The following is a 14,503-nucleotide window of genomic DNA, read 5'->3' as shown; positions in this document are numbered from 1 at the left end:
AACTAGAAGAGTTTTTTGAGAACTTGTGAAAGAATGGTGCACAAATATCGAGAAACAGAAAAGTTATCGCGATTTGAATATTTTATTACCGGTAAAAATGAAGCTGCCGGTAGAGGGGTTAAGGAGAATTATCAGGAAAAAAAGATATAAAGAAACATCTCGACGGTACCTCAAGACAACAGTTGGATGAAATTCTTGGTAAAAATCATGAATAGATTCCTGGGACAAACCATCAGCATCTTGTCAGAAATAATCCATATAAGAATTCGGAGTGTATTTCATGAAGGAATCGAAGAGGAAATCTTTAAGGAAATATGTTAGAAACTTCTGGATACTTAGTTGAATCTTTCAAAACCTTCTTGAGAAGTTCTTGGAGTAATTTGTGGAGGAATCTTTGCGATGCTTATGGCGTATGGAGTTGTGTTTCTAAGCTATGCTACCATTTTCGCATCGAATGGCCCCTCGCGATCGGTGGATATTTGTCGATCTGTGTTGCTTGACCCACAAGGTCTGCACGCTTAGTAAAGTTCAGGTGTTCATCGAAGTCGTACTTGTATCTTTCAGTCATCTCACATCATTCCGTCAAGATACTAGCACGCAACTCGGGTCGCGACACGAATATGAGTTCATATACGCCGAATCATAAAGAAATGGCACAAAAAGTAATACAAAACATTTTGTAGATCCACAATCTGTCTATCGATTTCATGGCAGCGTATGTAATGACCATGGAGGTGGAAAGCAATGAAAGCTGTGATACAATGTTTGAGCATGGTGTTCCGGCGAAGCTTATTAGGTTGATCATAAGACAGTTTAGAGGAAGAATTTGTTCATCTGAAGGGAGTGATAACGAGTAATAAGCTTGACGAACAATCCAGGTTTCTTCAATTCAAGTCGCTTAACACAGTCAGTAGAGGAAATTATACGAAGAACTTAGTAAGATCAATTTTTTGGCTGTCGGATATTATGTACGAAAAGCTACAAATGTTATTTTTCACTGAAACTGTACCATTGTTTCCATTGCAATCGCTTAATTGTGTAATGTCCGTTTTTTTCACATTCACTCCCGTACGTTTAGTTGTTTTCTTTGCTCTTTCTTCTCTGGTTGTGAACTATCTGGGACAATCCCTATCGTAAACCAGAAGAACTAAATCCACCTTCCTGATTTTGATTTACTGGGTGTGCAACGAATTGTTCGAAAGTTATCTTGTTGTTGAAGTTTATCGAACTGCGGATTCACAAGATAAGAGCCAATATGGGTCGAACGCATACTGCTGTTCGGCACGAATTTCAACCTCTAACAAAAGATAAGACTTTCGTGTTCTAGAACATAAAACAAACGTGCGATGCAAATTCAGTTATGTGTTTGTGATATTAACCTAGGTTAACGCGATTCGATTGTGGTTTTGTATTTCTAAAATTCAAGCCTTTGCTAGTGTGGTGTGTGTGTGTTGGGAAAAACTAATCAATAGACCAATAGGTTGTATGTATCACCAATTCTTCTTTTACGATTATGATCATATAATTTGGCATTTTCTCTCTTTTTTCAAACGGGTGCAACATTTAGCCCAAGTTTTGCACAAATTAACAAACGAAACTATGAATAAAGGAATTCCTAAATGCACTAGCCCTTCACGAGCGAACAACGAGAGGAAAACTTTTGCTTCGCATTACTTTCTAGGGTATAAAGTAGCAATGCAGCAGAGAATGGTAATGTCATTAGTAAAACTAAACAGAACTAACCGACTTTTCTACACACAAGACCCAACGGAATCACACGGAAAGACATACCTTCGTCTGTCTGGAACTACACGCACCTGTTTCTCCGCTCGTTCGCTCTCTCAGTCGATAATTAAGGGTTTGTTGGTTGGTAAAGTAGAATTCGTAGGATCAAACGATGATTGGTTAAGGAGGGATAGGGGGCCTACTTGTTCCGCTTTCCCTTCACCACGACCGGACGGTTCTTGATGAGACCTTTCCTCCGCTTGGAGGTTTTGCGCGACACAAAGTCCCCGGCCGGAACAACCCGCTCGTCAGCTTTGAGGGCCGGCCGGTTGAACTCGTGCGGCTTCTTAACCCGGTAGATGCGCACCAGCCAGTGCTCGCTCGTGTACGCCTCCTCCAGGTAGGTCAGCTCGAAATCTTTGTTCCCGATGACGGCGTTCCGGGTGCGGTCGTACCCGGCTGGACCTCTGCAAGTTACAAGGGTAAGGATGAGCCATCTCTGTGTAGAAGTGCTGGCCATTTGGCAGAAGGCATAATGACCATTTTTGTAAATGGTCTTTTAGCATAACGGTCATTTGGCATAAGCAGAATTATAGGGGAGACTTAACCCCTTCTCTTAATGAGGCTGTAAATGTTATGCCAAATGACCACCCCTCATTAGATACATCCCTCTCTTCACACTTACCTATAATCCAGTTTCAGCTCTCCGAACTTGTAATAACTCAGCTTGTACATCAGACAGTTCAGCAAAGCCGGAGCTCCCTCAGCATCGATTCGGAACTCACCCCGATCCGTAAAGTAATCGCTCTCCCGTATATCCTTCGGGTGTTCTCCCTCGGCAATCCGAACCATCCACAAGAACTTGTTGATGTCATCCCCACTGTACCCAATCACACCCCCGAAGATCACCAGCACGTAGTCCACATCCAGCGAGGTCATGATCTCGTACGCTTTGTCCTCCGGCGAGGACATGGCCTTGCCCACCAGCGCGATGTGACTGTTGTTCCACGTATTGTTGTCCACCAGTGTCGTTCGATTGGCCATGCCCGCTATCTGGTAGCCGTAGTCCCACCAGGACATGACCCGAGCGTCCGGAGCGGTGTTCTGCCACAGCCAGTAGTAAGCCTCACGGAAATCATCCAGGATGTTGCGGGTTCTGGAAAGTACGATATGGATTAGTTTGACTATAGCAAATAGAATTATAGAAAATTTATGCAAAACTTTCTAAAGATTTTTTGAAGAAAGTTAGCCTGTGTGGCTGACCATGCTGACGACGAAATTGAAAGTGATTGGCGGCTGCTCATTTGAAAGTAGATTACCAATTGGTGAGCTCGTTTCATACATTTATTTCATACGAGTAAATTATGATACTACACATGTTGTTCAAAGAAAAATAGAGAAGTTTCTAAAAGTATGTTCCATGTATCGCATCACTTGTTAGAAAGAACGTCTCCAATGGGACAGAGCCGGCTTCTCAGCTTAGTGCTCTAAGAGTACTTCCACAGTTATTAAATGAGAGATCTCTTAGTCAAAGTTGCCATTATCGCATTGGGATACCGTGTGGCAGGCAGGATGACACTCTATGTTCAAGGGAGTCAAAAGGAAATTTCCTTTATAAAAAGACCGAACCCAGACACCTTGAACATGGTTTTGCTTTGTAGCCGCGGGCTGCACCAGTAGGCTAAGGAAGGTCTGCATCAATTAGCCAAGTGGATACGTTCAACCCACCCTTACTAACAGAAAGCTTTTCCTGTGATAATCATGGAGATGCAGAGGTATAATCGGTCTCTAGTAACGATGGATGTTACACTTACATTCCTTTCCCTCTCCGGTGACCGTTAGGACGTGACCGGCGCTACGTTTCGAATTCTCGAATATGTACACTAAACGTGGTAAGGTGCTACCAAGCTCCTACTATCGATTCGTTGCGCATTTCTGATTATCCTGATCAATCGCGGAATAGAAACTACGAGTTTTAAGTTACCGAAGCTTTTGCTCAATTTCCTAAAATTCTTCAAATATATTATCGGAAAACGGTACTCAAGTAATAATGTCCCAAAAGCATTTTTCAAGTCTCTGCAAGAATTTCCACCCATAGAGAATGGTGAAGAAACTTATTCCTTTGAAGATCACTCGATCTCTCCAATGACTACCTGTAATTTAGAGGCATTTTCAAAGAGATTTCTAAGTAAATTCTTCGGGAAAACCATATCCGCATTTTGATAGAGTTTTTTCTTAAGTTTTTTCAAGAACATTTTATTTTAGAATTTCATCCTGAAAATTCTTCACAGGTCAGAAGCTGTGTCAAAACATTCTTTGAAGCTTTCCATTGAATATCCTGAAGAAACGGTAAAAGTGTTTTGGATCTCTAAAATAAGCATATGAATACACTTGGGCATGAGAAGGTGTTTCTAGAATATCTCTCAGTATTGAGGATTTTGCCCTCTAATAGACTCACACCTAAATAATTTTGTCACACCAAAATATTCTTCCACCACGTTTGCCATATATTGTATGGCGTCGTAGCTAACAAAACCAACAAGTAACGCACATGTAACGCATTATGTTGGATTGTACATTGAATGCAAGTTGCGTGCTTCTATTAAAGTGCCATAGAAACTAACGTGTGAGTATTTATTTTTTCACGTTCAAAATGTGCACGAGAATCTATTCCTCAACAAAACGAACAATATAGCGTACGAAATACTGTAGCACATCTTGTTCCGCTCGATGAATACAACTTGCAGACTCACCTTCTGTTAATTGTCTCTTTATCTGTCTTTGAGTAACGGAAAAAAATAATAATTCCCAATTATCCAGCTTCTAAGTTGGTGTAGACCTCAAAAGTTGCATAAAAAATCACATAACCTGAGCTGATTATACAGTCGACTCTCCACATCTCGATGTTCTACATCTCGATATCTCTCCCTATGTCGATGATTTCATAAGTCCCTTCAGTCTGCATACATTTTCACTCTCCATATCTCGATATCCTCTTCATCTCGATATCTCCATATCTCGATGTGTTTCTGTTGATTTTTCGTTCTCAATTTTCTCTCCGTATGTCGATATGACCAATATCGAAGGTTACTAGACCAAAGTTTTTGGGATTCAAAACAAGTTAGGAGCGCAAAATGACGTTTGTTTGTGTATTACTTTCTTGGCAACAGAGTGTTTTTCAATCTAGTATTCATCAAAAATTTGTTCTTTGTCTCGATCTCTCCCTATCTCGATGGTCCCTTCGATATCGAGATGTGGAGAGGCGACTGTATGATGACTCTAGCACTTTCAAAATGATACATCAGTAATACCTTAGGCCCCAAGCACAATGTGAACGGTAACGAGGTACAACGGCAAAACGGCATGCCCATTAGACTGATGCAAATTTTGGAGTTTTTGCTCCCCTATGCTTAAACGATGCCAATTATGATGAAAATGATCCTCCCAAAATTTAAAGTGATTCGGAAGAAATTTGGTTGTGCACACGCTATATGAAGTTTATATGGAAATTACTATGGAAAAGGCAAACCATTTGCGTTCAGTCCTCTAACTGCTCGTCATAATAATCTATGGAAAAGTGAACACAATCATCTCATGTAAAAACTTCCCAGCTACAACTTTGCCGAAGACCACATTTCGATGGGACGTAAGGATAATTTGTTATTTTTGATAACAAAGTCTAAATCATGCTGAGATGATCATTCAATTACTTTCAAAGCAACACTGCTTTTTTGCTGTAGAACATAGTAGCCTGGATTACTTTGATCTATTCTTCCCGCCAGGAGCACCACTGTTGCCTGCCGAACAGTTGGTGAAGCATGCTATATGTAAACCAACTTTATGATGATGAATAACAATTTATTCTGAGGGCCAATCAAAAAGTGGTCTTCGGCAAAGTTGTAGCTGAAAAGATTTCACATTAGAAGAATTTATTCACTTTTCCATAAAATATTATGATGAAAAGATAGAGGGCTGAACACAAAAGATTGGCGTTTTCCATAGTAATCTCCATATAAACTTCAAATGGCGTGTGCACTGTCAAATTTCTTCCGAACCACTTCAAACTTAGGGAGGATGCTATTTACCATAATTAAAATCGTTTAAGCATAGGGGAGCAAACATTTCAAAATTTGCATCACTCTAATGCCCATCTTGATCTACACTTTACTTATCAATCCCATGTTGACTAAATCCTTTTCAACATTGACTTGACAAGTAGAGTGTAGCTCAAGATGGGCTTGTCATTTTGCCGTTGTACCGCGCTGCCGCTCACATTGTGCTTTAGAATTTTATATCCTGCAAATAAATAATAAAATAATATGTTAATCAGTCCACAGTCCGGGAAGTCTCCCTTCTGCGCCAACTGCAGCCAGTACTTATAGCTCAGAAATACCGTAGGTACGAACAGATAAAAGGTACCAAGCCAAAAGGCAGAATAATTAATATCACTTGAGATAGGTAGACATGACAGTCCTTTCCCCTTTAGAAACTTTCTAATAACTCTTTAAAAGCCAGCTACAAGTTGCAACAACTCATACAACGAACAATCGAAAACATATCCAAAGAATTCCACGACCTTATTTTAAATACGCAAATTTGCTAATTCCAAAACTACAACAAAACATTCAAATCATTGGATTTTACTGCTCAACATTACATTTGACAAACTCGTCAACACTAAAGAACAATTTCGTTCATCTCCATACAGCAATCGCTTCACAAAAAAACAACTATGTTCACAATAAACGACAATTTCGTCAGCTCTGAAGAACAATGTGGTTCAACACAATTTGGCAATTTCAACACACTTTCAAAAACAGATACAATTGGCAATTCGCCACCCCAAAGAAAATCGATTATCTTCAACACACGTTTCCATGATCCTCGTCGCCACTTTTATATCCTGCAAATAAATAATAAAATAATATGTTAATCAGTCCACAGTCCGGGAAGTCTCCCTTCTGCGCCAACTGCAGCCAGTACTTATAGCTCAGAAATACCGTAGGTACGAACAGATAAAAGGTACCAAGCCAAAAGGCAGAATAATTAATATCACTTGAGATAGGTAGACATGACATAGAAGACACATATTTGATTTTTCAGCATAGGAACAGAATCGTCTTCCCATGAGGCAAAAAACTTATCAATTTCAGAAGAAATAACTTTGACATGGCGACACAATGATTATACTTGAAAGTTTGGCTTATGATTTTGGTGGAGAATTTTGTATTAGTAATTTTCAAGAGTCATTTCATGAATTTCAGTTAATCAAAACGTATTAGTATTAGCAAAGTGAAGCGTATTAGTATGATAATTGCTTAGTGTTCTGACAGACCGGACTAGATGATATTTTGGCGCTCCAAAAATACGCGAAGAACTCAATCAATTATAAATTTTCCGATGCTATTTTGATACGTCATCTAATAGATAAGTTGCGTTGTTACAGCAAATAATGGAAATATATACAATGTCTGGGGTACATTTTTCTGAAACCATTAAAAAATACTTGGTTCAGTCTGTCTGTACACCGACCTAGTTATTGCAGAGCTATTTTCGTTCGAATCGAGAGCAATTGAGGTTTTATATTCGAATATAAAAAAAATGAGATTTTAGCATCTAAACAATATATAAGGTACCGTGGGGCAAGTGGGTAATGGAATTCGCATAGTTGAGATTCTTCAAATTCTAGAGACTTTAAATTGAAACAAATGAGGTCGTGTATATTTTTTAGCTTGACTCCCACCAAATATAAGCAGCATGCTGAAATTGATTTTTATGAAAAATTAAAGAAAAAAATACAGAAAAAGTTTTTGAAAAATGTCTCCTTACTTTTCACTTGCCCCAAAAGTGGGGCAAGTGAAAAGTTTACCGTTTTGAACAATAAATACAAAAACAAACAGTTATATCCACGATTTCTATAAGCTTTAACATTTGTTAAGGCTTCCCAATGAACAATAACATAAGTAATATGTAAGCAAAGAAAATGTTATTCTTTTCATTTGAATTTTCTTCTGTTCAGTTATGTTAGTTGAAATGATTCGACAACATTATAACTGCATCATTTCCAATGTTAGTTCTTACATTATAGGACAGCAATTGCATTTCTGCTCTGTATAATTCCCACCGCTCGTTATTTGTTTTTGAGAAAGTCGGATATGACGTCGGATAACTCTTCGGGAGAAATCAAACGGAATCCTTCAATAACGTATTTAGAATCTGTTTTATGTGGATAGACCTATATCCCATTTTTATGTTTGGAACTAGCTTTCCATAGACATTCCACGAGATTTCCGTGTGTTCTCTAATATTGCAACTTTTCAGTCAACGTCTTCCTTTTAATTGGCTGCCCGAAGTAGACATATTAATATTGTAATGTTTGACAACATCTTTTAGAGAAGTTCCACGATTTCTAATAGCTTTTAACGCTTGAGTATAGTGTTTCTTGAATTATCAGCACGTTATGTTTTTCTATGATAATTGCGAACCATGTTAACTTATGGCTACTCAAAGAGAAAACGCAAATTCAATCTCTAATGATAAACTTTTCACTTGCCCCACCTGATAAGAAAATTGACGGTGTTTAAATTTAGTTATTTTTAGGTCTACGTCGAATTAATTCTAAAACTTTTTTATTGCAGTTTGAAACTGTCACAGAGGACAACTAAGAAGTGGTACAGGAAATTATTTTCCGCAACTTTTTTCCACTGAAAATATTAAAATAAGATTGTACGCCGCCAATTTGTTACGGAGTAACAGTTGACAGGTTAACAATTTTTCGCTCTATTATGTAATAATGGCTGAAAAATCTCAGAAATATCTTACCTATCTTAATGTTCTCAATGGCCTCAAAGGTTTACGCATGAGTTCAAAACGTTATTTCACATATTCAGTGAAATATATCAATTGTTTTCACTTACCCCATTTACCCACTTACCCCGCGGTACCTTACTAGAATCATTTATTCAACTAAGTTATACTGCCCATATTCGCATAACAGTCCCATGTTCTATGGAATATCCTGTATATGGAACTATTGTGCGAATATGGATAGGATAATGAGTTCATCACTTATCCTTGATAGTCTAGTTACAGTAGAACATGAACTAGGTTCGATTTTGGGAACACTGAAATGCATAAACACAAATTGAATCTAAGGTCAATCACCAATCCTTCCATTCCCAATGTTTTTGTGGGCCGTCTTGAGGCTTACTATGTTCAAAATAGTTAAATTTAATTTTTGATCATTATTACGGTGATAAAAGTTGTAATAAAAATAACCGTTTGATTTAGGCACGGTTCGATTTAGACAACATGAAATTTTTTAGCATGTTGTCAAAATCTAATCGATTCTTCTCCAGGGTGTCGACTCAATTTTGAAAATAAAATTCCATAGCTTTCGGTTTTCCAGAAAATTTCCAGACCATGCTGATTTGTTGGTTTGAAATGTTTTAGATCGTAGGAATCAACTGAGCAAAAGCTATTACTTTATTTAAATACACCTGTCAGATAACTTTCTTGAGCGTTTATTCAAGATAATATGATTAAAACTGAGCAATTGAGTGTTTACTTTTCGAACTTCGTAATTCGTATGAATAAAGCGTTAAAAGCTGAGTATAAGTTCAAAACATTCTGAGTCACCTATTGATCATACTCATACTTTCAAGGGCAAAACATACAATTAAATTTGTAAAACAGGATGTACTCGAATACTGAACTACCTCAGATATAATTTCACAAATTTCTGGCATAAATGACAATAGTTGACACCTTCCGCTTTCTGATTATAGAATGTTTGTATATAAAACGCAACTCTATCAAGATAATCCACCATGTTTTTTTAGTGGAAGGACTTTTTTGCTGAAGTTTGGAAAAATTCCAGCCATTGCCGAAGAACTTTCTTAGAGAATCGCTTTAAGGAATTCTAAGAAATTATTTTTAAAATCTGAAGATAATCGAATAAAATTAAGACGATCAGGTTATTCACGAATGAATAACATGATAGGCGAAATATTTTCGATTTGAAAAAGGAAGAAACGGGGACAACCGTACCAACCGTTTCGCTTCAGGGTTATAGGTAATCGTTGCGAGTGGCGTAGCTAAGAAAGTTAATGCACACTTCATCGTTGCAAGCTTTAGTTCTCCTGGGATGGGACACAGCCATTTCTTCATCATGTCCTGGAGCCTTGGCTTAAGCGCCTTTGTTCGCTCATCAGAAACTTTTTTAATACTCCTATCAACAAATCCTTAACTTTTTTTTCTTCAAATGTAGGGAGATTGGGGTCATAACACATGGGGCGAGATGCATATGAATATGCATTTTTCATCGAAACTTGTTGCACTGTTTGAAATCTGTATGGTTTATGAACTTTTTGGCGGTATTAAAGTTCATGCTTTGCTTCAATTGTCCATTAAAAGGGTCTACCACAAAAGGCCGAATCACAGAAGGCCAGCGGCGCGGGAAGTGAGTAGGACAGGTAGGACATGTACTACGCACAAAATCACCTGGGTAGGACAGTCAAAGGATTGTCCTACCCACGATTCTACAAAAAAAAAAACAAAATCTGCGGGAAGCTTTAAAACTAAATTCAACTATTTATCAATTGTTTAATATACTCGATCGTCGTCTTACTTATTTTTATGGAGGACAAAAGACACGATAAGGTTTTTCTTGGTATTCCCATGTCACACTTTTTGTATGAATCCTCGGTAAATTTTGTAAGGCTTGTCACGCTTGGCTCGACCCCCTCCCCCCCTTGGAGCGTGATGTAATTTGTGCATGATCCCTAATGCGTGACATGGTTTGTGCATGAACCAAAAAAAATTTGGCTCATGAGAAGTACAATTGAGAATATCTATATCTAATTGTTACGAGAAAATTCTAATGAAGAATATGGATATGGAGCAATCCTCCATGACATTTCTAAATGTATCTATAGATGGGGTTTGAAAAAATCTACGATCGATCCTGTGTATGTTTTTGAACAAAATAATTAATCTTATATCAGTCGCATCGTGTGTACTGAGACTCACTTAGACTCACGCTGATGCTGCTCTATAAGCTCACGGCAGAACCAAGACTCCCGGTTAACTAGCTCAGTAGCATGAGACCCCTGAACTGTGTCGCAGGGTCGGCATGCTACTGGGTAATTCGGAGGGGCTACGCGGAACAACGGGTGCAGAAACTATGGAATTCTTGAAGATTAGGATGAACTTGAATGTGGGTTGAAACTAAAGGGATTTATTGAACTTTACAAGTAGGGATTTATTGGGCTATTGTGGTCTAAAAAGGCAATTCTAGGGCTAGATGATTTCCGTTGTTCGGTACGTACCGGTGTTGCTGGACGACGTTGGCGAGCGCTCGCAGATGGCTCCGTGGCTTGATGTTCTGGTGAGTTGGTTCGGTTTTCTTGGTCTTCTGGAAGATGGCGGTTGGCTTGGGCACGCACAAAGCAATAGCGGATTGCTCTGGCCGGGTACAATGGCGGCTTGCCACTGTACGGCTACTAACGTAGCTTGGGGGTCTACGGCGTTCCCTTCGTTGACGCTATCGACGGACCACGGGCGAGACCGTATTGGCCACGCCGAGAAGGGTTCTCCTTTGCGATTAGAACCGTGCGGTTCGAGAAGAAGCTCAATGGCGGATACGGAGCCGGAGAGCACAGGTTCAAGACTCAGCTTGACCTATCGTGCAGCGTGAGGCTGTGGTAATCAAAGATTACGCAAAAGCAAGAAAAAAGGTCCTGAAGACCAGAGGCATATTAAAATAAAGTCTCCAGGTATTTCGCCTTCACAGATTTACCTGAACGAACTATGGCTGGCACTACTGGTCGTTCACTGCCGTTTCACAAATGGTTCAACTCACTCACGACTTACTATCACTGACGCCGGATTCCTAATGAGCAATGGTTGACTCCCCAAGTCTTACAAAGCCCTCCTTTTCCTTCCAGGTTTCCAATCGTTCCTTATCCCTCCATTATCCTTCCTTGTAGGTCGCTCACCACCCATCCAGTTCTATTTTCGCCCATTTTACCACAGTTGATTTCTTCGCCCTTTTCTACCATCGAGCCCCACTATGTTCCACTAAACATGTAATTACCATCTGCTTATCCTACTATCACAAACATTTTATCCTACTAATTCTACTAACCCAACACTAACAAAATCTATAAAAACACTACAGTTTCTCAACAACATGCACAAATTAAAAAACAATCATGAGATTTTGTAACCAAACGGTTACACTATCCTCCCGCCACGGTAAATAATTGAAGTACTTCAATTATTTTTATATTTTTACCTACACAATACACTTATCAATAAATTGAAACACAAAGACAAATGCCAATTTTTTCTACTACATATTTTTTTTACGGATCGCGAAGCAGTATAGAAATGATTAAAATTTACTTGGACATAACACAACATTTTAAAATCAGCTGACAACTAATGGACAAATTCCCCTAAAGAATTTGCCATAATTATTCACGTGTGATTTTATCCTGTTAGTATGCATGTAGATAAGCACGAACACCTTATAGTAGAACGATCATTTTGGTTCATCCGTTACTCAATTTCATCCCGCCCTACCAACGGTAGGTAATGAATTTGAGAAGGTTGATCAGTTGATTTCACACGCTGTACGAGCAAACACGTTTGGAAGACAGTATATCTATAAAAATTATTGTCAACGTAACAACAAGTATAAAATTCTGGACGCAAACACATTAAAACTATGGTGAATCAAACGGATACAGAACAAATTAAAATATGGCCTACGATATGGTGTATAATTATGAGGATTATTCCCAGCATAATTCGATCAGGCGGCCGTCCTGATCACGGCGGAAAAATACTGGGAACGAGCCTATAGTCTTTACAATGGATGCTCCTATTTGATTATGGCTATTGTTCAAGGTACGTGTGCTCCGTTCTCTTGCTCGCGATCGTTTTTTTTATTACACATGCAAATCTTATAATCAAAATCTACGACACAAAAACAAAAAAAATAATAAAAATACTACATAAAACATGCGAAAACTTAAAAATCTCTCCATTTCAGGAAAGCAATCCTCATCTATGCGTGCTAGCACGGTTCTTTTGTATGGCGCCTATTCAAAAGAACAATTTTCTTCCTTCCTCAACTATCTCTATCGCTAACCCTTCTATGACGTCACTGTACTACATAAATCTAATTGAACTCTTTCGATCCTCCCAGCATACAACGTTCGGCATTGGAACTCAGAGTAACCACTCTCTCGAGACACGGTTTCTCCCATGAGATATCCGTCTCCTCTCTCATGTTATCATCCAACACAGTGAGAGTTCAGCGAAACTGGTCGACTGATGACCCTTGCTGTTTGCAACCGATCGAAGATGAGAGCCATAATGCAGCATGCTGGATTCGTAATCATTATGCTCGCTCTTTATCGAATCGTTTAATAAGTGTTTATTTTCCCTTTTTAGGACTGGTAATTTTCTCCTGGACGAAGGTCTGCACCGGAAAATACTCCAAGGACCTTTCCGGAGTTGTCGGCGAGTTCATATGAACTAGTCCCGCGTTTGGCAACGATCACGCACGGCGTGTATACAGGCCCGTACTTCGCGTTATACTTTTCCGCGGCAGATGACGGCTTGAAGTTCCGTTTGTAGACCTTTTGTCCAATTTGGTAAGTCGGACAATACTTTCTATGTCTCAAATTGTAGATTTTCTTACTTTTTTCGTGGCTTTTCCTTAAATTTTCTTCTACAATTTTGAAAACTTTTTCGTTCAATTTTCGACGCGCCTCATCTCGTTCCTCAACTGGGACTTCTCTATCTTCTCTTTCCAATCTATGTTCGTCACCCTTGGTGATTTTCTCATGACCATAGAGAATCCGATAGGGAGAGAGACCAGTTGAGGCATGAATGGTCGTGTTTACCAGTTCCTCCACTTCAGCGATTTTGGTATCCCAGAGCCGTTGATCCTTTTCCATGTAGGTGCGTAGGCAGGCATTGATGGTCCGGTTTGTCCTTTCAACTGGATTCGCCTGGCTATGGTGGCGTGAATTAGGCCAATGTTGGATTCCTCTTCGCGCTAACAGTGCTTGGAACTCCTTGCCGACGAATGTAGTCGCATTATCTGAGATGACGACTTCAGGGGTTCCAAATCGTCTGAACCAGCAGTCTTCCACAATTTGGCACACTTGTTTGCTCTCTATCTTCCTCACGGGTATCAGCAAAGTCCATTTGGAGAATAAGTCCATCAATACTAACAAATGGCTTTTTCCGCTGCGGCTGCGAGGAAGGTTTTGAATAAAATCAAGTGCCAAAATCTGGAAAGGTTTGTTGGTCAACCTCTGTTTACCCATGGCCGGTGCTGTGGGCATAGTCGAAGGCTTACATTGTCTGCATACGCTACATGATTGGATGTATTTCTTAGCCTGTATTGCCATCCTTGGCCAGAAATAACGAACTTTCAATCGATGGATCGTCTTTTCGTATCCCGGATGCAATGCTTGGTCATGCTCCTGCTTAAGAACATCCTGCCGCATGTCTTCAGGCAAGCAAAGTTTCCACTCGAAACAGTAATCCATTGCGTCCGTGGGTGATGCGACAAACTTATAAAGCTTATCTTCTTCTATTTTGAAATCAGGAAAATCATCCGGAGATTCCAATACTTTCTTGTATAACGAAGAATACCAGTTATCCTTGCTCAAGTCGATCGCTTCGACAGCCCGCGAAAGTGCGTCTGGAACCACGTTTTCTGCGCCTTTCCGATGTTTGATAAACATATCATATT

At 39.3% G+C, this 14,503-nt stretch overlaps 1 protein-coding gene across 1 annotated transcript in view; it reads right to left on the bottom strand.

Annotated features, from left to right (window-relative positions):
* Positions 1 to 1,049: 1,049 nt before the first annotated feature.
* Positions 1,050 to 14,503, bottom strand: part of LOC5576121 (dolichyl-diphosphooligosaccharide--protein glycosyltransferase subunit STT3B) — a 31,616-nt gene continuing 18,162 nt past the window's right edge. Inside the window, exons 4-5 of the mRNA XM_001662417.2 lie at positions 2,411 to 2,881; positions 1,050 to 2,192 (exon numbers count right to left, since the gene is read on the bottom strand). Of these exons, the coding sequence (XP_001662467.1) occupies positions 1,925 to 2,192; positions 2,411 to 2,881 (739 nt within the window). The 3' untranslated portion in view covers positions 1,050 to 1,924. The remainder of the gene's footprint in view (positions 2,193 to 2,410; positions 2,882 to 14,503) is intronic.

This window comes from Aedes aegypti, chromosome 1 (assembly GCF_002204515.2).
Source record: "Aedes aegypti strain LVP_AGWG chromosome 1, AaegL5.0 Primary Assembly, whole genome shotgun sequence".
Taxonomy (NCBI): Eukaryota; Metazoa; Arthropoda; class Insecta; order Diptera; family Culicidae; genus Aedes; species Aedes aegypti.
This window is presented reverse-complemented; position numbering and strand designations above follow the sequence as displayed.